The 23,676-nt window shown below is 41.6% G+C and overlaps 1 protein-coding gene across 7 annotated transcripts in view; it reads right to left on the reverse strand.

Moving 5' to 3' along the window:
• LOC109427584 (serine-rich adhesin for platelets) overlaps positions 1-23,676 on the reverse strand; it is a 539,771-nt gene that overhangs the window by 17,730 nt on the left and 498,365 nt on the right. For 3 of the 7 annotated variants that reach the window (XR_009997420.1, XR_009997421.1, XR_002134229.4), the window contains 8 exons: positions 10,673-10,822; positions 9,142-10,598; positions 8,139-8,918; positions 7,874-8,014; positions 7,123-7,811; positions 6,871-7,063; positions 6,309-6,734; positions 5,682-6,253 (listed from right to left, as the gene is read on the reverse strand). Coding sequence is in view for 1 of the 7 variants with exons in the window: in XM_062849926.1 (XP_062705910.1) it covers positions 6,130-6,253; positions 6,309-6,734; positions 6,871-7,063; positions 7,123-7,811; positions 7,874-8,014; positions 8,139-8,918; positions 9,142-10,598; positions 10,673-10,822 (3,960 nt within the window). In the remaining 6 variants the exon portion in view is untranslated. Of the gene's footprint in view, positions 1-5,681; positions 6,254-6,308; positions 6,735-6,870; positions 7,064-7,122; positions 7,812-7,873; positions 8,015-8,138; positions 8,919-9,141; positions 10,599-10,672; positions 10,823-10,922; positions 11,314-20,306; positions 20,451-23,676 lie in introns of those variants that run through there. The other 4 variants (XR_003896804.2, XR_002134232.4, XM_062849926.1 and 1 more) reach the window with 4 other exon arrangements.

The raw sequence follows: 23,676 nt of genomic DNA on the forward strand, positions 1-23,676 counted from the left end.
AATCGATCATCTCACCATACAAAAATGCAGCTCACTACTTTCAATCTAGTACTTCACTGATTGCCTCCTATTATATTCTAAATCATGGAATGACATTGCATCTTGGAATGACCGAGTAAGTAAAATGATCGATATTTCTTGATCGATAATTTAAAATAAAAGGACAAAGAACGCGTTCGACTGTTCTTTTATTTAAGTTTGCAAAAGTGGCTAACACTTGGGCTAACATTTCATGGCAAAAAATGACCGTCTAATTTGCTTCTTGTCACTTTATTCAATTGATATCGATTAAGAACGACCGATCGTGATACTTACGTAATCCCAGATTTATTGTTGATTTGGGCGGAGAATTCTTGAAGTTACAAAATCCCCTCCCCCTGGATATTCAATCTTGACGCGATGGGAGGGCTTAACCCATTAGCACTTTAGTGCCAGTTTATTCACCACCGCTTGGACTTTGAGCTAGATAGGGTATGTGTTCCATCAGTAATCTCACGCTCCCATATTCATCCTATCTGAAAACAAGCGATTACGGGACCGATTGATTCCGTTCTTTTTGTTTTCATGGGTGCTCACTTCTAACAAAAAATACAAAAATAAAAAACAAAACAAACAGCGCTTCAATCCTTTGTTTTTCGTAGGATGAAAATGGGAGCCATATGCTTAATAAGGGAACGAATACCCTATATCTGGTTTACGAGTTGAGCGCAAGTGAAGGAATCGGCCGTAAGTGCTAATGGGAACCAAAGGAGTATCCGTTGTGCATTTATCACAAGTTCAAGACAAGTTATCACAGAGAACAGACATCCAAGTCCAGTTCCGAAACTGTGTAAGGAATTTAACGGCCATTTGAAATCGGCAACACATGTGGCAATAGCGTGGCGCTGCAATCGGTTAATTTCCCATACTAATTTAATTCACCACTTGAAATGTTTCAATTCACCACTGACTGTGGCAATATGGTGTTTGGTGGCGTTAGTGTTGTCATCGTGTATTGGTTTGCAACCTTACTCAAGTAAAGATTCAAATCCTTACACAACTTTCCGAATGAAATTTGTTCTAGCCTGGATGTCTGTTCTCTGTGAAGTTATAATTCAGCTTGCATAGACCTAATCTTTGTATTCATTGAATTTTCTCCAATTTAACAATAATTGTTAAATTTAACGTAACGCAAGAGTGAGTAGGGGAGGCCTCTGCGTTACACTCATCATTCATTACTTGAAATCGAAAGTACACAGGACAGCTAGGATAAGTTGACTTACAGCCTTATAGATTAGATTCATTACAATTAGAAAATTATGGACTGATTAGGTAAAGATAAAACTGTTGATTATAGGAGTTTGTATTTGTATTTCTTATTATCTTATTATCTTATTATCATTTTTCAGTTGACTGAACTTTTTTGTTTTTATATCTTAGACGGTATTATTTCACTGATCAAAAAAAGCAGGAATTTAGTTAGGACTTAGGACGGTTGACAATGTAAAGGGTTACGATGGATATAATATTACTTTGGACTGAGATGATCACAGATATGCAGAAGACGACTAGCGAAATTAGGAACACAATTTGATACATTATTGACTATATTTTGACAAATAGGGTTTGACAAATTTCTTTACAATATCGAATGGAAGCTCAAAAAGTGTTATCTAACACTAATATGAGAGTTATTTGGGGATGATGCTGGTGCTGTCAATGACTAACATCGGTTATTGACACTATTGGTAATCAGCTTGAAATAATTTTCAGAATGTATTATAAAATAATTGAGGATATTATCTGAATATTGTTTGGGGAAGCTGTCAGAAAAACTAGTTGCCCATATCGGCTAAAAACGCTAGCTCTGGTAGCTGTCTTCGAATAATTTTCAGAAATATCAAATGTTTAAAAATTAGTTACGACACATTTTTTTTCGATTATTGAAATATTGTTCAATTATCAAATCATCTTTGGAGCTTCCATTCGATCAAAACACTAGTGCGATGGGAAAAGTTAAAAACAGTATTTTTAAAAACTACTACGGCCCAATGCTAATTACTACACACTTTGCTCAAGTTGACGACATCGTTTAGTCCATCGTGAGTATTGGTCCTAGTAGGGGGAAAGTTGGGAAAGGGTCCAGGCTTTGCTATCAGCTGTCCTGCAGCTCCACCTGGTCACTCTTCAAAAAAAAAAAAAATAAATAAATAAAAATTTTTTTTGAAGTTACAAAATGAAGGCAATTTGACTTTTGATGTCCTTCATTTCCGAAACAGATCTTCGAGTAATGTGTGTTTGTCCAAGCAGCAGCTAATTGGAATCCATACCCTTACTGTAACGATTTTCATAGTTTTCAAATATGATTTTTTCACAACAGTGCCGCTTATGGCAATCATAAGTTGTAGGTATGAATCGCAAGCACAACAGCTATAAAATAAATAAGCGAGTAATGAAACAGAAAAATCGTCCATTCATAAATTCCAACTAAGTGTTTTTGCCTCAGTGTAAGAAATTTGCAAGTAAGGTCAATTTGGTGGTTGGTTTTGTTGCAGGATGCTTGCAATACCTATTTCAGGGGCGTATAAAGCCTGTATTCGCAATAATCGGGACACAGAAGTACGGCTGTAACTCTCTAATAAATCGGTAAAATCGGTCAATATATTGTCAGAGCTCTTTGGTGTATGTTTATTATTTGTGCCGTCTAGACACTGAATACTAGACGCCATGATAGTGTTCGGCGCAGTGGTAAAATAAATTATTGTGAACTAAACCCTCACTATCTTCTACCCACAAATAGCCAACACAAGCTTAAATTCACCAAACCCGACAGCCCTACGCCAAGCAACCGGCGATACAAACGTAGCGGTATCCCTATAACCTCCCTGAAGAAGACCCAAACCAAGGGTCGAAACGCCGGAAGCAATAGTTTCACCCCGCTTATAATTTATCCGGACCGAAAAGCCAACCATAGAGGGATAACTCTGCAAGAAATATAGATCGAGAAGCTTAAGTTTCAGCTAAAGTTTAATCGAGTACATATTGAGATATAATGTTTTAAAAATGTGTTAAAAAATCTTATAGGTTTTACTAAAAGTTCTATAATTTTCAGAAAACTTATTCTATCTCGCTCAAAATTTTATCAATGGAGTTTTAATATATGGTTTATGATTGGTCAAAATTTCAGCGTTTTTAATTGACGTTTAAAAAAGCTTTGAACATTTGGATGAAAAAATTTTTTTACCAAAAAATTGCTGCACGTACAATTGTTTGATACACTGTATTCTGAAAGCGATAAAACCCTTTGGAACGTTTTCGACTCTTCTGAAACTCCCTGAGATCCCCTGAAACGCCCTGGAAATACCTCTGAAACACCTAGAAAACCCCTGCAACCAGTGTAGGTGTAACACTCAAGTCTCACCATGAATCACTCTTGCTAGAGCAAACTCCCTCGCGATTCTGAATCATTTTCTTATGAGTAAGTTTTTTTTCGAAATTCGTTCTCGCGAGTGCCAGGCGCCAAATTCTAATTTGCTTCAAAAACTTAGTCAAATTAAAATAAACTGCATTCATTGTTATTGTTTGCAAGATTTGGCTTAGTGCAATTATACAAACTTCAATATTTCTTTATAAATAATGAGCTAAACTAAGCAATTAGTAAAATCATGAGTCAATGCATGCATGATTTCTTACAAGAAAGGTGAGTTTGACGCCATCACTACCTGGAAAGCCCCTGAAGCCCCCTTATCCTTGAAACCCCCTGGAACAACCCTGAAAACCCTGGAACGCCACTGAAATCCCTCGGAAACGTCCCTGGTATCCCTTGAAAACCCGATAGGACATACTGCCGGACATCAACCATGCAAAGTTGCCTTTTGCTGCTGATCCGGTTGGCACAAGAAGCCGGATGTCGTGGAGCTGTGAGAGTACGGTGGGTGGATCAGATTTTGTCATGATATTTATGACGTATTACCAAGGGGCCTGCAACTCTAAACTTTCGCTAGTGTTCAAAAATACTACAAAATACTACGGAAAATTTACAACACAGTAAACTGGTTTGCTTAGATTGCCTTTGACAAAATCTATTCACATTCTGAGGAGTTATGTCAAAACCCGCTAGCAGCTGCTGCAGTTTCGTTGATTTTGGAATATACCATGAGTGACCAATCGTTCACGACACACATCGAATATATAATTTTCATAAATTTTGAAATTGAACCATTGTATCGCTCAAAATCAACATTCAGTACATATGCTTATTAAATCAAATTTTGAGAGATACTATGAAGTATGTATTATTTGCCTATCTTGCAGAACGTTTATTATGTTTAATGGGGTTCTATCATAATAAAAGTCTTCATTACGGCATGCATCTTAAGAATGGATGACAAGTGTTATTTCAGACGATACTGTTACATTCTTCTGAAAGCTCATATAAGCGGACACGGACATGGTGTTCTGGAGACGTTCTAATTGGGAATGAAAGCAAAAGCACTTAAACGGCGTTTGAAATAGCACGTATATTTCACTGAAGGATCACAATTCACAAGGATAAGGAACGCGCTGCTACATTCTACCGAGACTGCGCGATCAGCCGTCGCCCTTGTGTTGTGTGAAGTTATCTGGTCCGGAGGTTCGGGTCTTTAGCTCGCTTCGAATTTGACGTTGTTGTTCGACTGTCCGAAGTCAACGAGGGCAGATCAATCCTCCAACCAGTCTTGCTGCAATACGCAAACAATAAATAGCCAGCAAGCTAGAGTTATTTTGCAGAACTTACCTAAAGGAAAATATTTACCTTACCGAAGTTTGTGTCAAGCTTAGGCACCCTACAGACTACTCAAACGGTTTGACCAACATTGACTCCGCCCCCAGGTTGGTGGTTGAGTTGGTGCTGTGTTTGACCGTGTGTGATGCTGCTTGACGAACTGATTTGGCAGTTCGTCAAACCGATTTGACGGTTGACGGTTTGGTCGGCAAAAATCAAACCAGTTTGATTTTACTCAAACCAACGGTGGGCGGAGCCAATGTTTGACGAACCAATCGTACCGTGTGTAGTGTTGTTGCACAAACACAGTGCGATTTCAAATGGGGGATGATGTTGGTGCAACCAAAGTGACATGTTGGTGCAACACGATTTGGCAGTTCGTCATACGGTTGCAGAAACATTCGCTGGTTCGACCAACCAGGGGGCGGTGGCAATGTTGGTCAAACGGTTTGAGTAGTGTGTAGGGTGCCTAAAGGCTCTGTATCACAGACTAAACAAACAACTTTTTCGCATGTGCGTTACTATGGCGCAAGGCTTGCTATGAAAATATCATCGAATACTAAAAATACTATGTAGCAGTATACTTTCACAAGAAATACTACAAAGTTTAGAGTTGCAGGCCCCTTGCGTATTACAAACGTTGCTGTGTGACGATAGGAAAACTTATATGTTTGTGTGTACCTACAGGATACCTTACTAATTTGCATATCTTTGTAAAATCTAACAGGAAGTTTAAAGCTGGTTATTTACGAAAAGGATTGGTTAGGTTACGAGCTGGGCTTAGTAGCATGCCAAATAAAAGTTTTGCAGAAGACCCAAACGAGTTTAGTTCTGTAGAAGCCACCAACCCGGAAATATACAGAGAGATTAACATTGAAGGAAGGTGATGCTTGTAGAAGTACAAATAAATAAAAAAACGAAAGTAACAATCATTCACCTAGAGAGTCTAATCACAAATAATGGTCAATGCGCAATCGGGGATGTCCACCGGCCACGTGGTAGCAAAGCTAGGCATTTTGCAATTTGGCGGGCCGCGTATTGTTGGAAGCCGCTTTCAGCTTGTGGGATGAGCTTGATTACAACACATATAGATTATTAAACACACTTAGCAAGAGCCTTAGAAGGAAATTCTCCCAAATTCTCAATCACCGGAAATACACGCGCGCACACACACACTAGCTATTTACGAGCATATGCACAACTCTAGCTGGCGTCCTCTGGAAAGCGATTTTTTAGTTACATCGATTGCGGTGGCGCGTTTGGCAGATTGCATGTTTCGTAAGCGTGAGGAGTGCCGCCGCACGATAGCTTTCGAGGGATGATCGGCGCGCGCCCGGTTCCGGCGGCGTCGCGGCGGTGGAACGATAAACGATTGCAATACGTACGTAGTCTGCAGTACGGAGGCCCCGGATTTGCTGCGGATGCGGTGCTGCTGTTCGACGGATGCTGCAGTTGTTGCTGTCGTCGTCGGAATTACACCGTTGGACGTCAGGGCTGCGGAAGTGGGGCCTGGAATATGAGGGGGTTAAAGTTCGGACCATCAACACCGTATGCAATACCGTACCTTTACTGGTTCTCGTGGAGGACCGTTCGCTGCGATGCGACCGGCTCGATAGCCGTTCGTCACTTCGGCGGCTGTCGGCAGTGGATGTCTTCGAGGCGCTCAACCGTGGGCTATCCTTCTCAGACTTTTCCCCCGACTGGCTGGTGTGATACCGCGTGCGACGGGGTCGTCGGGGTGGTTCCACGGCTGTAGCATTGGGCAGATCTTCCGATGAGCTGGCGTTCGATTGGTGCAGTCGTTCCTTGCTGCACATTCGGATCAGTCGACGCGATTCGGTCGATGAACTGGTGAGCTTACGGCGACCGCTTCCAGTGGTCGTACTGCTGCGGGACTCTGGCTGTTGAGCGGTACGAAGGGAGGTGTTGGCAGTGGAAGTTCGGGTGGGCGAAGGTCGCTGGAGACTTTCGTTTGAAGATTCCGATGACACTGGAAGGGGATTATAAAGGGTGTGATTATTTAAGGAATCCTTATAGAGTTTGAAGTCCATCGCGTAGCGATGTAAAGTAGAAGGTAAAGGTGATAAGTGTAATTGAGCTTTGTGGTTAGAAAAGCCTCAACTTACCCCTCGTGGATCGTTGATGCCGCTTCAGGCTGTCATCGAAGTTCTTCGACACCTGTACGCCACGTGACCGCATGATCTTGTTCGTGGTGGAACACTCCCGTATGGTTCCAAGCGTGACTCCGGAACCGGTTCCGCGGTACTGCTCGTTGAGGATACTTTCAGTGCTTTCAGCATTCGACATGTTGTTGACAACCTGTTGGATAAATGGCTATGTTATTGGTCGGTCTTCAATTATCTAGGGCAAGAACATACATTCAGAATCTCATCAGCGGCGCGCGTTAGTTCCTCGAGGATTTGTTCGTCCCGCTTCAGGTCTTGTTTCCGGTCGTACGAAGAGCCGTTTGAGTTAGCCGTCGTTGCCGGTTTGACTAGGTTTTCGTAGTGCGGGTGATCCAAAGAAGACATGGTGGAAGTGCTGTTCCCCAGGCTTGTGGCGTTCGAAGAGGTACTGGTAGTTTTCTTTATGGCGTCCACCCGTTGACTGTGCCGCAGCAGGTCAGGTTTGTCGTTCGTCAACTGCCACGCCGTCGAGGCGGCTGTAGTGTGGGATTTAGTAGTGGCGTGGTTAGTCGTTGAGTTAGATGAAGTCGAAGCCGCCGACGTGGACGTTGATAGGGGGTTCATGTTGATCGAGTTTCGTTTGATGAACGACGAGGTGAGGGTCGTTGATCGCGTAAACGCGGTATTCGTTACGGATTTAGTCGAACTCGACGAGGTCGTCGCGTTCGACAGCTTCGCCGGGTCTCTGTTTTTGTTGACACCGAAGAACGATAGTTCATGCTCACGGAGCTGTCGTGCACCGGACGACAGCCGCAGTGAGGCCCGTTCTTCGTTTCGTGCTGTGCCGTTCGTTGTGTCGCTAGCTGCGCTCGGAATATGTCGCTTGAAGTGCGGCGAGAGCGGTTGCGACTGTTCGATCGTTTGCGGTTGGGTAGCTTTCACTGTGGTACGGATTGGAATTTTGAAATAGAGTGCTCTAACAAGAGCAATTGAGTTCACTCACCTGGACTAGGAGCTGAATGTTTTTTCGTTGGCGTGGGACTTTGCAGGGCAATGGACATGATATTGCTGGTTTTGGCTTGTTTTTCGCTGGTGATTGTGGTTGTGGAAACTCCATTCGATGAAGGTTTAACAATTTCAAATTCTGAAAGTAGATCATTAATGGCTACAGTCGATTCTTAAAACTATGAGACACTTCTCAAAACCCTGATATGTACACGTCGGATGAACTATCTAGAAAGTTTGGTGCGTGCACTTGGGGGACCTACCTGACGTCGAGTTGACGGTGATCTTCACGTCCTGATCGCGATACTTTTGAATGTTTCGTTTGGCTTTGATACGACTCCAGCTCCCGGATAGTTCGCTGCCTCCTTTTTCTTCGCTGACACTGCCACCGGCAAGATTGCCCAAATAGAGTTTCACCTCTTCGTCGGCTTTGGCGCTATCATCGCTGTCGTACTGCTCGGCGGCGTCGTACAGCCGCTTCAGCTGCGTCAGCTGGTGGCTCAGTACGTTCGATCCGAGTTTCTTCATCCTTGGCGCTGCCACCGGTTTAGCGGCGACACTCGAGACCATACTGACCGACGAAAATTCGTCCGTACTGGATCGTCGTACGCTATTCTTGCTGATGTACGCTTCAAAGTCTAACAGGCGAGATTCGTTGGTGAAACTTCGTCTGGTGGCGGGCGTCGGTACCGGATACCGAGGTTCGTCGTCATCTAAATCTCCATCTAGGGAGGCAGCGTACTTGGCTACCCTGAGCTTTGGGGTATCCTTGAAGATGCTGCTGGCTGAGTTTGACTTGGCGATTGTACTTGAGATCAACTGAAAAGCTGAACGTGGCTGATCTCCACTATTGCTATCGAGAGATTCGCGACGTGCAGTCTCCAGTTTTTGCATAGCTTCGTCAAACTGAGTTGCGGATCGCATCGTGCGCATTATCAGTGACGTGGATTTGAGTTGGTCGGACTCTTGCTGAGAGCTGTTGGAGGACTTTGTCATATCGATCAGGATTTTGGTCGTCGATTTCGGGATCGATTCAAGGGATTCTGAAATTTTGCAGCAAAGGAAGACACAAGGTGCAAGAGAAAAATGGTTGATTTAGACCAGCGTAGATGAATTTATTACAGGGTTAGTTCTGATTTGGTCCAATTATGCGTGCGAATAGAAGCATTAGAGTATAGGGTTATCAGGGGGTGCTGCGATAGTTCATCCATACAAAGATGCGAAGCATTCTACACTTAAAGTAAAACAATCTCCACAAGAACTTACCTTCAGGTTTCCAGCTTGGTGTCGTCTGCGAAAGGTTGATTTTAGTGGAAAAGTTTCCACCGGTTGGCGCTTCTTTCTCTTCCGTTGGTTGAGGTTTTTCTTCGGACTCTTCGTTCCAGTAGTTTAACTCCGTGGAAACCGGTCGCAGCTTTACTCCCCACAAGCTTTCACTGTTGTCCATGTTCTCACCGAGGACGTATGGCTTTGGTTTGACTGGCTTGTTCTTTAGGATGCCTCGTAACGAGATGTCATCGGCGGATTGGCCATCGCTGTCATCGGAGGTGGTGAACACTTTGCGTGGACTAGGTTCAGGACGGTTAACCGTGGTAGTCACTACTGGAGGAGGAGCCGTATAGACGGGATTGTCCTTTAGATCAGCTTCGTTTACTCCCTTCTCCAGGTCACCGAAGTGCGTCACCGGAACTCCAGAGCTAATGGCCTGTAAATACGAAGACCCTATGGATCCACCGGAAGATCTACGCCTGCGTCGGAAATTGTTCGTTGGCGGTGGTTTCTCATCAGTTTCCACTATGTTCACCCGACCGGAATCAGCGGTAAAATGAACCTCTGTCTTACAGAATTCAACCTTTTTCTTGTTTTTACTCAAATCATCGAGGAAGATCTGGCTGAATCCGTTTACACTCACTGAAGTCTTTTTCTCAAACAAGGTTTTGACGCTGTCCCGTACGTAGCTGGTTTCGTCAACGGCAATCGAGTGACGTTTGATCTCTTCCTCTTTGTAGCTAGGCTTTGCGCTATCTTGGCTCTCATTCGTGATCTTGATCACCATCGCTGGGTTAGCTGATTTGTCTTTCTGCTCACCCAAAGTAACAATGGTTCCTCTTGGTGCGGACGTGTTATCAGTACCACCGCTGGACCAGCTAGAGCTGAGATCGGTCGACCTTCCGATGCCACTGTCCGTTGACGAGTCCATCTTAGCCATAAAACCGGACGAATGACTCATCCGTTCGAACCCGTAGGACTTCCGCCTCGAGTGCCAATCTTCCGAATTGCTATCGGTTGACCCTTTCCTCGTAGACTCCAAGCTGTTACTTTTGTACGAATCCGATGAACTACTGGTCTGCAGATGACCCATCCTCGTCTCAACCTCAGTTATCGTAACGGAGTCATCGTCTTCCTTTCGTTCCTCCCCGGGACTCATATCATCCCGGTAAAGACACTCGTTACTCAACCTCCGCAGCTTACCGCGAATCTCCTTCAGCGATTCAGCCGTCAGGAATGACGTGGTGTTCGCTTTTGGGGTTGTGGGCGTTCGAGGTGCCTCTGTTTTCGAAGGTGATGACTCCGCTACGCTGTTCAGGATGTTGTCCAGTGCTACGAAGTCTATGTGATTGTTCCTCATGGCTGTGTTGAGGCGTCGACCGTTTTCCAACTCTTGTCGAATTTTCCAAACGCTAACGGAGTTCTCCGGAAGATCTGCCGGACGGGTGCTGACTCTGTCGAAGAATGATTCAGGTGTGATGTAATCTTAAACTGGTAAATGGAAGCCAACAAAAATGCAATCACTTACTTTGGTGCGGTTTTCCTTGGAAACTGCAGTGAACGCCGGATTTTGCTGACTCGCTTCCACTGCGTGGGTTCGACGTCGTCATCGAAGTTGGTTTCGTCACGTTCTGTGGAGAGATCCTCGATCGAAACGCTTTTGCCTCGGGTAAGGAAGCTGAAAAAATCGGAACAAAATTCCAGTTTGAGAAAGCGGTGAAGAATCAAAACCAGCGAGACATTCCTAATCCCGTTTTATGTTAATTAAGATCACTGACCTAAAATTAGTGGACCCCCAATCGAATCAACTTTCAAATTAATTGCGGTTCAAATAACCTCCAGTTCTTCGTGCCTCAGCTTATGAGCACAAAACTTCTGCAAATATCTGATCGGGCTGACTCACACTCGTTCTGCTCTCCCGAATCGAGTGCCAATACTTCGCACCGAGAAGGTACTTAAGCAGATGCTAATTATTCTACCACAATAGTGCCTGCAGGGGCCTGCATTAGCAGCACGCCATCAGAAGTTGACGATCTTAACCGGCCTGCGGTGGATGCTTGCGCTGAACTGACTGAGCCGGGCACCTTGTTCGTGCGATCATGCAAGTCTCACTGCCTGCTAGTTGATTGAAACGATCTCGCAGGCAGCAGCACTCAAGTGAGTAGGCGCGCGCGCGCGACACGACGCCCGTCCGGGCTCAACTCGGCGAGCAGCGAGTTAGTGAGCGCACGCGAGAAGAAAAATCCCGGCCATAAGGAGGCGTGTGCGGCTGCGGTGTGGGTCATAAACCATTCACTTCGATAGGATCGTTTGCTCGTGGGGTAACTAAGGCGAAGTGTATGGCTTGTGCCGCACTGAACGACCGTAAGAACACGACCTGAAGAGTTGCCAAAATTGTATGCTAAGTTCCTGCTCTCAATCATTCCATAATTCGTAAAAAATGTTTTTAATGAATCCCTCTTTTACATCCATGCTAACTCATCACATGCCAAAAAAATCATCAAGCTGCCAACACTGCCATTTCTAAAACTCCAAAGCACCACGCGTTCTTTACAATGAATCACTGCGCTGCTGATGGCTGGCGCTGCATTGGCGCATGCCATATCTAGCGGCCTTTTTTTCTTTGCTACGGGCCTCACTTCAAATTTCCATCCGCGTGCATAAAAAGAGCCACAAAAAAAAATCGGTGCAATACAGTGCAACCAACTAACTATCAGAACATACCTAGCAGCAATGAATGGGGGTCTCCAGATGATTTATTATAATTTGTCTTTACGATTGTTTAATGGGACTGCGCGCCGAACTTGGTGGCAGTCGACAAACTTAGCTCAGAGACCGATCGAACAAAACATGCAGATGCCCGAGCAACTTAGAATAACAACCAGATGGCATCTTTGGTTACTCGATAATACAGTGCTCGGGAAACTGGCTAAGCGCCAGCATGTTACCGTGATGGACTCTCCAAAGCGAGTCATCGATGTTCGTTGCTGCAGGCTACGCAGCTAACCTTGAGGGTGCAATATGCACTAGCCCCTCTCTGAAGCAATACCTTCTTGGTGGTTCCGGAGAGACGTAGGGTTTGGCGACCATAGGAATGTGTTTAGTGGGTCGAGGAGAGAGTAGTCCTGGCTTCTACTATTGTAGTAGAAGACGGCCTCAGCCCCACACTATCCTAACCTTCCTGTTAGGGTGTCTGTTTGCAGATTATCCCCCTATGGTTTAGAAGGAAAAAAAAAATAATACAGTGCCGGTAACAATCAAAGCTAATGTTTCGTCTAATGGTTCCACAACGATGTCGTGCTATCAGATAAAACATTCATCCCATGTCCTATCTTAAAAAAATAAATTATGGGAATTTTAGGAAAAAGCTATGGATTCTGGAAAGCCAGCAGATAGCGATGAATTCAACAGAATAGCAGAATGATAACTAGAAAAAAAAATCAGAGGAACTCTTGTAGATACATATTTTTGGGGATGCCAAAAAAAACTGGTAAACATTACAATTACAAAAAAAACCTTTTGAAATTTTTGAATATTTTCCCAATTGAAATTATTACGTTCTGGGACCATTTGGGCAGGGCGATCAATTTTGGGCACTTTCTACTATAACACAGTAAATTTCAAACCGATTGACTTAATATTTGGACATGGGTAGATACTGTGCGTATCTGATCGTGCCCAAAAATCAAGTCAATCGGTTCAAAATTGACTAAGTTAAAGCAGCAAGTGCATAAAATATAGAATGTGGGCTTCGTGGCCGTGCCGTTAGCGGTGGCAGTCGTCTAGGCGTATCGTAAGCCTCGGGTTCGATTACCGCTCCAGTCGGTGGAAACTTTTCGTCAAAACGAAAAATTCATCACTGGACTACTGGGTGTTCTGTGTCTTGTCCGTTGGCTAGTGTAAGTAATGTGTTGTTCAGTCTGTGCAGCCTCTGGCTGAAGACGGTGTGAATTGTCCCCCTGAAAATAGATCCCCCTGCTCAAATGGTGCTAGACCCTACCTAAATTTCAAGAGATACTTTTTTTCAGCAGGGTCCATATAGTAATTGCTATAAAGGCGTAGGTATTCAGCATAACCATGCTAAGGGTGACGGGTTCAATTCCTGGTCGGTTCAGGGACTTGAACTTTCCCATACTAAGTCCCATACAAATTTCAACTGCTATGCGGAATACGGGGACGCAACCAATCGCTCCCAAATTTTGCATCAATTTTTCCATACAACGTTGAACCACATGCAAAATGATCTTTGGCATGGCTTACGATAAAAAAACAGCAAAATTGCCACATAGATTAAGTTTTACCACATAATTGATTCAGCGGTCACAAATCTATCAGAGACACATAAGTTTGATTTTTAGACAGATTAATTGTTCGTTCTTGTGTTGCTGTGTGAATTAAATAATATTCTAAGAATTCTGTTTTTTTTTTCTAGAATTCTGCGGAAAATTCTATAGAAAAATTCATTCAGGAATAATGTCTGAAATTTTCTTTAAATTCTCCTCGAGGCCCTGTCACGGTCGCCATGTAATAAGGCGCAGTCCATAAACTACCATAAACTGACTTATTTATGGTCAACTCACGTAGACTTTTGTCCATATAAAATTTTCAAAATTTGTATGGAGCGTAGACTTTGGTTAGACCAACCGCCCCCCTCCCCCCTTTAGAGTCTACGTAGTTTATGGACTGGCCCTAATAGGATTTGCAGACTAAATAAGGACTCGATGTAATTCCATTTAGGGATCAAATTGTTGTGTTGACTTCATGTTCATTCGTTTATATTGACTCCTACTGGAGGTAACAGCTGACAGTTGTGTAACAGTATTGCCGGATAGAACGAGATAGCAGTTGTTGGTAATAGCTTTTATGTATGATATTACCTTGGGGAAGTTCGATTTGAGAAGGACATTGCGTCAGAAGTATTGAAAATTTTCGGCGATGACCGTTTTGCATATGCATGCATTGCATTTATCGCCTTAGCACTTCGATGCCGTAGGATTATATTGGCTATTGCAGTATGGTATCACTGCACCGTGGTCCAGGACCCAGATTTTCCAGGAAAGATCCATTCAGCGCTCAGGAGGTGAACCAGCCTGTGGCTGAAAGCCTCACTAATAAAGAAATAATAATCCATTCAGCGGCTGCATATGATTTTGAGACAAATATGGGCTTTTACAAAGTTGTTCCTAATAATAAGGCCCAATTTGTAATGTACATGAAAATTAGGGTTAGTTATATTTTCAAAGAAATCGGAAATCAAACTTTATTATTTGCAAGAATAACTAAATATACATTTTTCGGCAAAGTTGTAGATCTTACAATTTTGAGCAAGTTTGCTGAATACAGTTTTTATGTTGCTTTTAAATTTATTAATCTATAGATGTGGAGCGGACCTGGTGTGATGGTTAGAACACTTGACTATCACGCCGAGGACCTGGGATCGAATTCCACTCCCCACAAACTCGCAAAATATGAGTTCTTCTTTCGGAAGGGAAGTAAAGCGTGGGTCCTGAGATGAACTAGCCTAGGGCCAAAAATCTCGTTAATACAGATAAAAAAAAAATATAGATATTTGTTTAAATTTGCTATGGGTGGTTCAAGGAAACCCGGTGTTCTGGCTGTAACTGTTCAACCACATAACATAAGTGGAACTCTGGCTCAAAAAGTTGATGCTTTTCCGATTTCGTAGCTGGTATACAGGGCATCAAAATGTCCACTGTGTTATAACATTATTGCCATACCATTTTTCAGCATGTATACCATTTTTTCATTGCTTTGAAGTAAAACAAAGACCTCATAGATCTAGACTGGCAGAACGTGGAGATCATAAATAGGATATAAATTGTGATGAAACTTTGTAAACTCAAATCAAAAATACATTTTTAACCTTAAATATAAAGGGGCATCGATATGTGAAACGTGGATGTGCTATTTCGAAGGTTTCAATGAACTTATGATAAAATGAATAAGTGGATTTCCAGCAGCTAGTTTTGCGCATGTCTCAGATTCCAATCTTCGTTCCTGTATTCTTTACCAAAACTGGATCAGATGTTTTTTGTTTAAAAAAATAAATGACACTTCGACGCCTTTTATAAAAAAAAACTAGCTAAACCCGGCAAACTTTGTCTTGCCTACTGCGTTTTTAGACGTTTCAAGTTTCTAGTCAAGACCAAATCCCCGGTCGTCGGTATGGATCAATTTTCAAAAACTATCAATTTTTCCTTGTTTTATGCCTCATAAACCTTCCTTGGGTGAAAACTAACAGAACAAAACTAAGACGACCAAAATCGGACTTTCCGTTCGCAAGTTATGCGCGGTCCCACGTATGCCACTGCATTTTTATATATATAAAAAATAAACCAGTTTCGCGTGCTGGAAAAGGATACAACTTTTTCCTTCGCTCTGACTATGGAGTTCCACTTATGTTATGTGGTTCAACTTCAATTTCACATCAAAGTCTCCTAAGAAACACTTGTAGAGTATTTGAAAACGAGTCGTTTCGTGGGCGGAAACGGTCGCTACATCTTATGGTTTAAGGCTAATTACGGGGCGAGGAAAACATTAGAAACATCTTTTAACAGCATTCAAAATAAGAAATAGTTATTATAGTTGAAAATTGCCTATTTTTTGTAGAAAATCATCTATATTTTTTGAACGGAATGATGTAGCAAGACGAAAATGTGCGTTTTCAAAACCTTTGAAAGTGATTTTCTGTCGAATTTGGAGAGAAATTTGCAATAAATAAGATATAGCTATAGTACTGTTTTCATCAAATTCCGGACAGTTTCCCATAGTTTCCATAGGGTGGTGCTATAACAAGACGGTATTACACTTTATTTTTGTTTTGTTTTAAGGCCGTTACCAATATTTATTTCATTTTTTGTCCCACCAGTCTTCGGTTAGTCGAGGGGGGGGGGATAAAAATAATAAAGCATTTAATCTGAAAAATATTAGAAACTCATCGGATTTATTGAAGAATTTTTAGCAAGACCCGATATTTTGATAAATAATTTTTTATCTGCCCCCTCAAAATGCAAAATCCTACCCAAAATTTTTGAAGGGGGGGGGGAGACAAAAAGTCAAAATTATATTTGTATCCTCCTAAATTGCTCATCAAAGTCGCCAAAGAACCACTTTTAGAGTTTTCAAAAACGAACATTTTCTTGCGCGAATAAATGAAAATGAAACAGTAACAGTCAGAAAACCGGTTTTCTTAAACCACTCTAAGCTAAAGCCCAGTTTCGAGTTCAACAGGAATCGCTCAAGAAACTTTTTGACCGATTCCTGGCAGAAACTTTCTACGGTGACGGCCATTTGAACTGTCATTTGTTCGCAACTGCGTACTGCGATCGAAGAAAAAACGGTTTCTTGAGCGATTCAGGCAAGGAATTTCCCTCCCAACAAGTAGACTGAGAAATTCCTTCTGATCTGCAAACAGCCCTTAATTCAGAAAAATATAAATAATTTTTTACTGCAACTCGGCCATATGTGATATATATAAATGTACTTTGAGAAAGAATTTTTAAATTATTTTTTCTAATTGAAAAAAAAAATACATTTCTTCGTATATTTTTGGAAATTTTGCCAAAATTTGAAGTGATCGTTCCATAAATTTGCTAATATCTTCAATTTCATCAATTGGCGCAAAACCTGCCTTCAGAAGATCGAAAGGTATTATATTCGGCTTTTAATTTTAGGAAAAAGTTTTAAAATTAGTTGAACAAAACGCAAGATATTTAAAAAAAAAATGTAAAACTCGATATTTAACTAAAACTCAAAAACTGTTCTACTTAAAATTTTTTGAAGTACGGATTCGAAATCAGCACTTTGGCCTTTGACAGAAGTTCACGACTTTCGTTTTATTTTGTAAACTAGTGTAATCGTCCAAAAGATTATCTGAATTCAACCCGGTTTAAATTCCTCTAGAAGTTTCATCAATAATTGTTTAAATATTTTCTGGAATCATGCCTCATATATGGTGATTTTTAACTTCCGCTTGTATTGGGGTGGTATCCCACTTAGTCTAAAGTGCTAAAATCATGACCACCCATAACAAAGGGCCTTTATAGGTCATGAAATAATTCTTTCAAAGCAATCTACCACGAAATTCTTTCAAGCAAAAGTTCCTCCCAGTAGATTCTCTTGATTTCATAGACAACATGTTCGCTTTGTAGGCAACCGAGCAGAGGTCCAATTCCGAGCCCTGCACCATTAAAGTTTCGTCAAGACATAAAGAATCGATCTATTGACCCCAGGGATGCGACCATTCATTTGCAAAGATTTACATTCACTTGCTATTATCTCAATTCAGAAGCATGCTATCGAAAAACAATGTATGGATGAATTTAACCTTGTAGTTTTATCTGAAAGTTTGCCAAATAACATTGGGGTCGCAAACGCATACCAAAGTCGTGAGCGAGCTGTGAAGGCAACTCTCCACAGCGTTAATGTAATTTCAAGCTTGCTATTTGATGAAAACATTCGCGAAATGATGCGATTTGCTTTCGACAACGAATACGTTTTCACCCATCCTCGCTTTATTCAATCAACCTCCCATACGAGTAGCACACGAACGGACTGAACACTGATCAGCATAGTTGACTCTTCCTTTTCGCCGTTGAGCCGTTGCGTTCTAGCCAAGCATCTCTTTTCATCGCTTTCGATGCTCTTCGACAGCTTATCGCGAAGCATCGTTGGCTGGAAGCTTTATTAGTATGGTATCGGTACATGCGAATGTTGCTTCTGTGTGCGTGTCGAGCGTTCGTGCCGTAGCTTCGCAAACCAACCTATTCGGTATGGTTCGGCTGTTCAGGCGAGCGTGTGACGGCACAGTCAGATGTGTGCAAAATCGTTTGTGATTTACATCATGTTCGTTTTGCCACCTCTTTGCTGCTGGTCATCGCTGATCAGTGCACAGTTCAATCGCACGCGATAAATATACAGTTGATGAGTTGTGATGAGCACTAGTGAGGTGATAATTTGCATCATTGTGTAATTTACATTCACCGCGTGGAGAGTTGCCTTCACAGCTCGCTCACGACTTTGGTATACGTTTGCGACCCCAATATTATTCGGCAAACTTTCAGATAAAACTACAAGGTTAAATTCATCCAAACATTGTTTTTCGATAGCATGCTTCTGAACTGAGATAATAGCAAGTGAATGTAAATCTTTGCAAATGAATGGTCGCACCCTTGATTGACCCTCCACTGAATAACTGACGAAAGGATAGTTGAAAAACGCCCCACGACTACACCAATCTGTTATGGACTGATAAACAACATTAACAACAATACGACGTGCGCATCGTTCTATTGTGGAAAGTAGAAGAGAACGCAGTTTCTGCAATATGATAAACAAGAAAAAAAAATATCATACAATTTTGTACTTGTAAATAGTTCACGCCCTAGTTCTAGTGGACAAATGACTTACTTAAAATGTGTGAGAATGTAAATTACAAAAGACACACTTTAAAAATCGAATCATTCACCTGATTTTGTGCATCCTGCATGCAACAAGCAGTTGGAAGTAATAAAAAAATATATGGCATAAACTCATACCTCTTGAGCCGTATTGAGGATGTGTGTGGCAAGCATAAGTGGGCTGGTTCCTTTGTACGAATGCCGGAATAGGTTTAAATTCATTATAAGAGAAAAAATATTTATTAGAAGAAATTTTGATCGATATTTGATGTATTCTATTACTTTTGAATATGTTGCCAAAAATGGAATCGATTGTTGCCTTATAGGGGGGGGGGGGGTTGTTTTGTCGGGAATGGTAGGGTATTGGTTCCCTTATTAAGCATGTGGCTCCCATTTTCATCCTACGAAAAACAAAGAAATAAAAGGCTGTTTGTTTTGTTTCTTATTTTTGTATTTTTTGTTAGAAGTGAGCACCCATGAAAACAAAAAGAACGGAATCAATCGGTGCCGTAATCGCTTGTTTTCGAATAGGATGGATATGGGAGCATGATATTACTGATGGCACATCTACCCTACTAAAATCGGAACATGCAAAAACTGGAGCATGCCAAAAACGGAATCCTATTGTATATACATGAGTTGTATATGTAGAGAGGAGGGAGGAAGTATATAGAAATATACAAAGCAGGAGGAAAGGGGACGGGCCAGGGATTGAACCCAGGACCTTCTGCATATGAAACAGAAGCGGTAGCCATTAGACCAGCAAGCCCGTCTATAAATTTAAATTTTTGCAAGCATAATAATAATCAACTACGTTCTGTGAAAATTTTATGAAAATTGACAGAGACATTCAGAAGTTATGAATAGGCAAACATCGCAAATGGAAAACACGAAACATATTCTCTAAAACTCACCCTTTCAACACCAGTAGCTTTCAAACCAATTGATCAAAGTTGATAAAATTTTGCTAAAAAGTGTCTCGATAAGTATCATACCTGTTTACGAAATTTCAGAATTATCCTCAAAGAACTTTGAATTATAGTGGAAAAGAACCATCTATTATGCGAATGAAAATTGGTCATGACTGTGCAAAATGCTTAAAACCGCATCTGTTTGTTTTTCATCCACAGTTAAAAGTAATGCATCGAAATTTAAATTGAAATTTGGCACAAATAATAAACATACACCAATGAGTTCTCAGTCATTTGTTGCCAATTTTACCAATTTATTACAGAGTTACAGCCGTACTTCTGTATCCCGATTATTGCGGATACAGGCTTTATGAAGTTTTATTTAAGGTTCAATTCGGAAGGGCCGTTGATGAGAAAAGCTTTAAATATCCATCCTCTGGACGGGATTAACAATATTTCGCCATTTCCAAGGAACTGGTTTATAGTTCCCCCCCCCTGACTGAACACATTTGTACTTTTCACATGTTCTTCCACACAGAAATTTTGATTCAACTCCACGCACGGTATGAGTATGAGAATTATCATTTTTGACATTCAATGGTAAACTTTGCTAAGAATGACATTTGATTCCGTTCAGCAGAACCCAGACCATTTGATAAAATGTTTAAAAAGTTGTTCAATGAATTATTCTAAATATATAAAGAAATCAAATCAGAAAAATCTGGTTATTGCTACATATTTCCTTTATCAAACGAATGTTGTTATCCCACCCAGCTCGGGTGGTAGTCCCGAAGGGTCTCCGTTGCTCCATGCAAACGACCCCGGTGATTACCTTGGTTCGTTCCCTTTTTCGGCCGGTTCGGCGTGGATTGGCCGCAGGCCAGCAACCTTTCCAATCAGTCCGTGACGACGACGACCACGACGTCTTGTGGTAGATACCTAGCCGTAGACGTTGGCGAATTGGACGATGACAATCAGAGATGACGAGACGACCCTACAGGGGAAAGCTGCTGCTGCTGCTGTTGCTGAGCTGATTGTTATTCACCGAATGGCACGAGACGGCGGCACGGTGAATGCGGTTGACTTTTTCACGTTTATTAATTTTTATGCTCCACTCGTTTCCCTTTATCGAGATGTGAAATAAATTTTCGCGATTTTCCCTTTCTTCTGCATACCACCTTTCACGTGGTGTTTTCGATTTCGTTTCGTTGCACTATGTTGTGAGCGGAGAAGGTGTCCCTAAGGGCAAATTTCGAGGGTACGAAAGCGTGCGCGCGCGACACTGACTGGCTTGCTTACGAATCGAAGCCCGTTTGACGAATGATCTGCTCCAGAGACGGCGTGTCGTGTTTTGGAGCTTGTTGAAAGTGACACACGACGACGATGTGCGACGGTTCGGTTCGCGAAATTACTTGCAGACAGTGCATGCAGCGCGCATGGGGGTGATCCCCGTTCAGCTAGCGGAAAAGAACATGGGGGAAATGGGGTGTTTCAGTTTTACCATGAGCGAGACGTTAGTGGTTGGATGCGTTGGACGTGCGTATCCAAATGTGAAGCAGTAAATGTCCCACGGAACTATGGCTTAAGCAGAGGTGTACGCAGGTGTTGAAAATGCTCATAAGTAAAATGGGATTTCTAAGCTGGCACGGTAAAGGCTGAGTATTTCGCACGATTCAGATCCTATTGAGATCACAGCCTCTGCCCCACGCGGAACTTATAATTCGGTAGGGGAACAGAGCCCAAAATGCCAAGATGGGGTAAAATGACCCAACTCATAAAATCATTCCTGTATGGGATTTGATCATTGCTATAGGTGAATGGTGTCAAGATATGTTTGCATTAAACATTCTTCTAGATGATAGGGTAACGGTCGAATTTTGGACCCCTAGAGGACATTAGTTTGAATTTAAGCTAAAATCAAACAGATTCAGAGGGTGTTACACATAATGATGATGTTGGTATGACCGTAAAAGCCGCCACTGTCCGTCAAAAATACCCACAAGGTCATTTCTGGCCGAAAATTTGATGAAAATAACTGATTTTTGAAGCATCAGTTTTCACTATTTTGGACACCCCAATTTATTTTGGACCCCCTAAAGTATATATTTTGGACACCCGGTGTTTAAACCAACATGAAACTATTTTCGAAGAATCTGCCACTTGGATATGCTCGATCACATCCTAATTACTTGATTGACAAAGGCTGATTAGACGAACTTTGCAAATTTAATGCGCTAGAATGATAAAAGTTTTTGTTTACATCTGCAAGTTTCCCCGGCACCACTTTCTCTTTTCGTAAACATGCCGCGACACTCGCACGGACGACGAGATTAATAAAAATAATTTCAAGGCAAATAATGATATTTCCAGTGAGCAAATGATTGCTGCTCGTGCAGAACAATCTAATTTAACGAATGATTCTAAAAATTTTCGTCATCTCTTCATTACATCTGTGAAAATTATGATAATACGGCCCAGGGGGTCCAAAATATATGGGGGTTCAAATTATATTGGTTACCCTAGGCCGCCAAACCCACGGAAAATCTTTTGATTTCTCAATGAAAATTGGCAACTTCCGGTTTTTCGCGCTTGTAATTAAGGCTTCCACACAGACAAACAGACGTCTCACTCTACTCACTTCCCATCGTTTCCCTTTTTAACGGATTACATTAGTTTACAGCATTTTTGAACTCGGTAAGCTGATGATCATTTTTGGTGTAGAATCATGCCCTGAGTTCGAAAACGCGAAAGAAAAAAATTACAGTAGAGCGGAAATTTTTTCGACTTTCCATACAAGGCTGATGATTTGAAATCGATTTTTGTTCTATTTTTAAGCAAAGTCGCTCACTTCAAACATCTCATTCTCCGTGATCAATACTCCGATTGAGCTGAATTTTTTACTGTAACTCGCCTACATATGATATGTCAAATAAACGTCGAGAAAGAATTTTTTAGTTGTTTTTTTCTTACTGAAAAAATACATTTCTTCAAAAATTTTTGAGAATATTGCTAAAATTTAAGAAGATCGTCCCTAAAACTCGCCAATATCTTGAATTTTATCAATCTGACGCAAAAGCTGTATTCAGATGATCGAATGGTATTGTATTCAGCTTTTAATTTATGGAAAAAGATTTAAAATTGGTTGAACAAAACGCAATATATTTAAATTTTAGTAAATTACATATTTTGAAAAGTTGCAAAACTCGATATTGAGCTAAAACTCAAAAACTGTTCTACTTTAAATTTTTTGAAGGTCGGTTTCGAAATCAGGAGCTAATTGTGCTTCAAAAATTTTGGTCGTTGACAAAAGTTCACGACTTTCGTTTTATTTTGTAAACTTGTGTTATTCAAATATTCTATAGTTCTCAAGTCGCTCGCTCATGGCGCTCGCATCATTTTTGCTCCTGTTTGATGTTTGCTTACTACCGCCATCTACTTAATGGGTTTGCGTACCACAGCGTTATTAGCATTGGGCGAATATGTTTGCGTGACGATGATTTTAATCGCGCTTTGTTCCAAGTGATGCGTCTGTTTGTCTGTGGTTTTCGGGTGGTTTTATTACCAGCCATGTGTTTCCAAGGAGATTGAGGCACCCATGGAAGCGCATGGTTGTTGATGTCTACGCTATCCATGTAAGGGATCACTCAAATATGACGACCATCGTTTAGCGGGGAAGCGGTGTGACGCTCCATGTATTGAGTATACGAAAAAAGCGTGACAGAGGAGTGAAAGTGAGTCGAAAATGTCAGAAAACTAATGGACGTAATTTTTGAATGTTTTCATGAAGTGCATTTTACCCCATGGCAGATGGCCTTTTTGTACCACTTCCGTTTTACGAACCAGTTTTTGAAATCACAAAAATCGATGAAAATGCAATAATTTGAAGATTATTTTTGTTAAAGCATCGGGTAAATATTGTCTAGTTGCTGTTACCACTTTGAAAGCCTAATAAATGAGGCTATACATATATAATTGAAAACGATGCATGTTTGAAAAATGGCATTTTGCCCCACTTTCCCCTACGTGGAACTGCCGATCTTTGGGGACCTAGTTGCAACGAAAGCTCGCTTCGGCCGGTGAGTATACGGGAGAAATTCTGGAAGGGAAGGGTGATTTAATGAAAAAGTTTTTCGCCATTAAAGAAGCGGTGGTCACGAAGCCACCTAAATCCGAAGAAGATCAGCGAGTTCGCAGCATATTGG

Source organism: Aedes albopictus, chromosome 2 (genome assembly GCF_035046485.1).
Source record: "Aedes albopictus strain Foshan chromosome 2, AalbF5, whole genome shotgun sequence".
NCBI classification, from domain to species: Eukaryota; Metazoa; Arthropoda; class Insecta; order Diptera; family Culicidae; genus Aedes; species Aedes albopictus.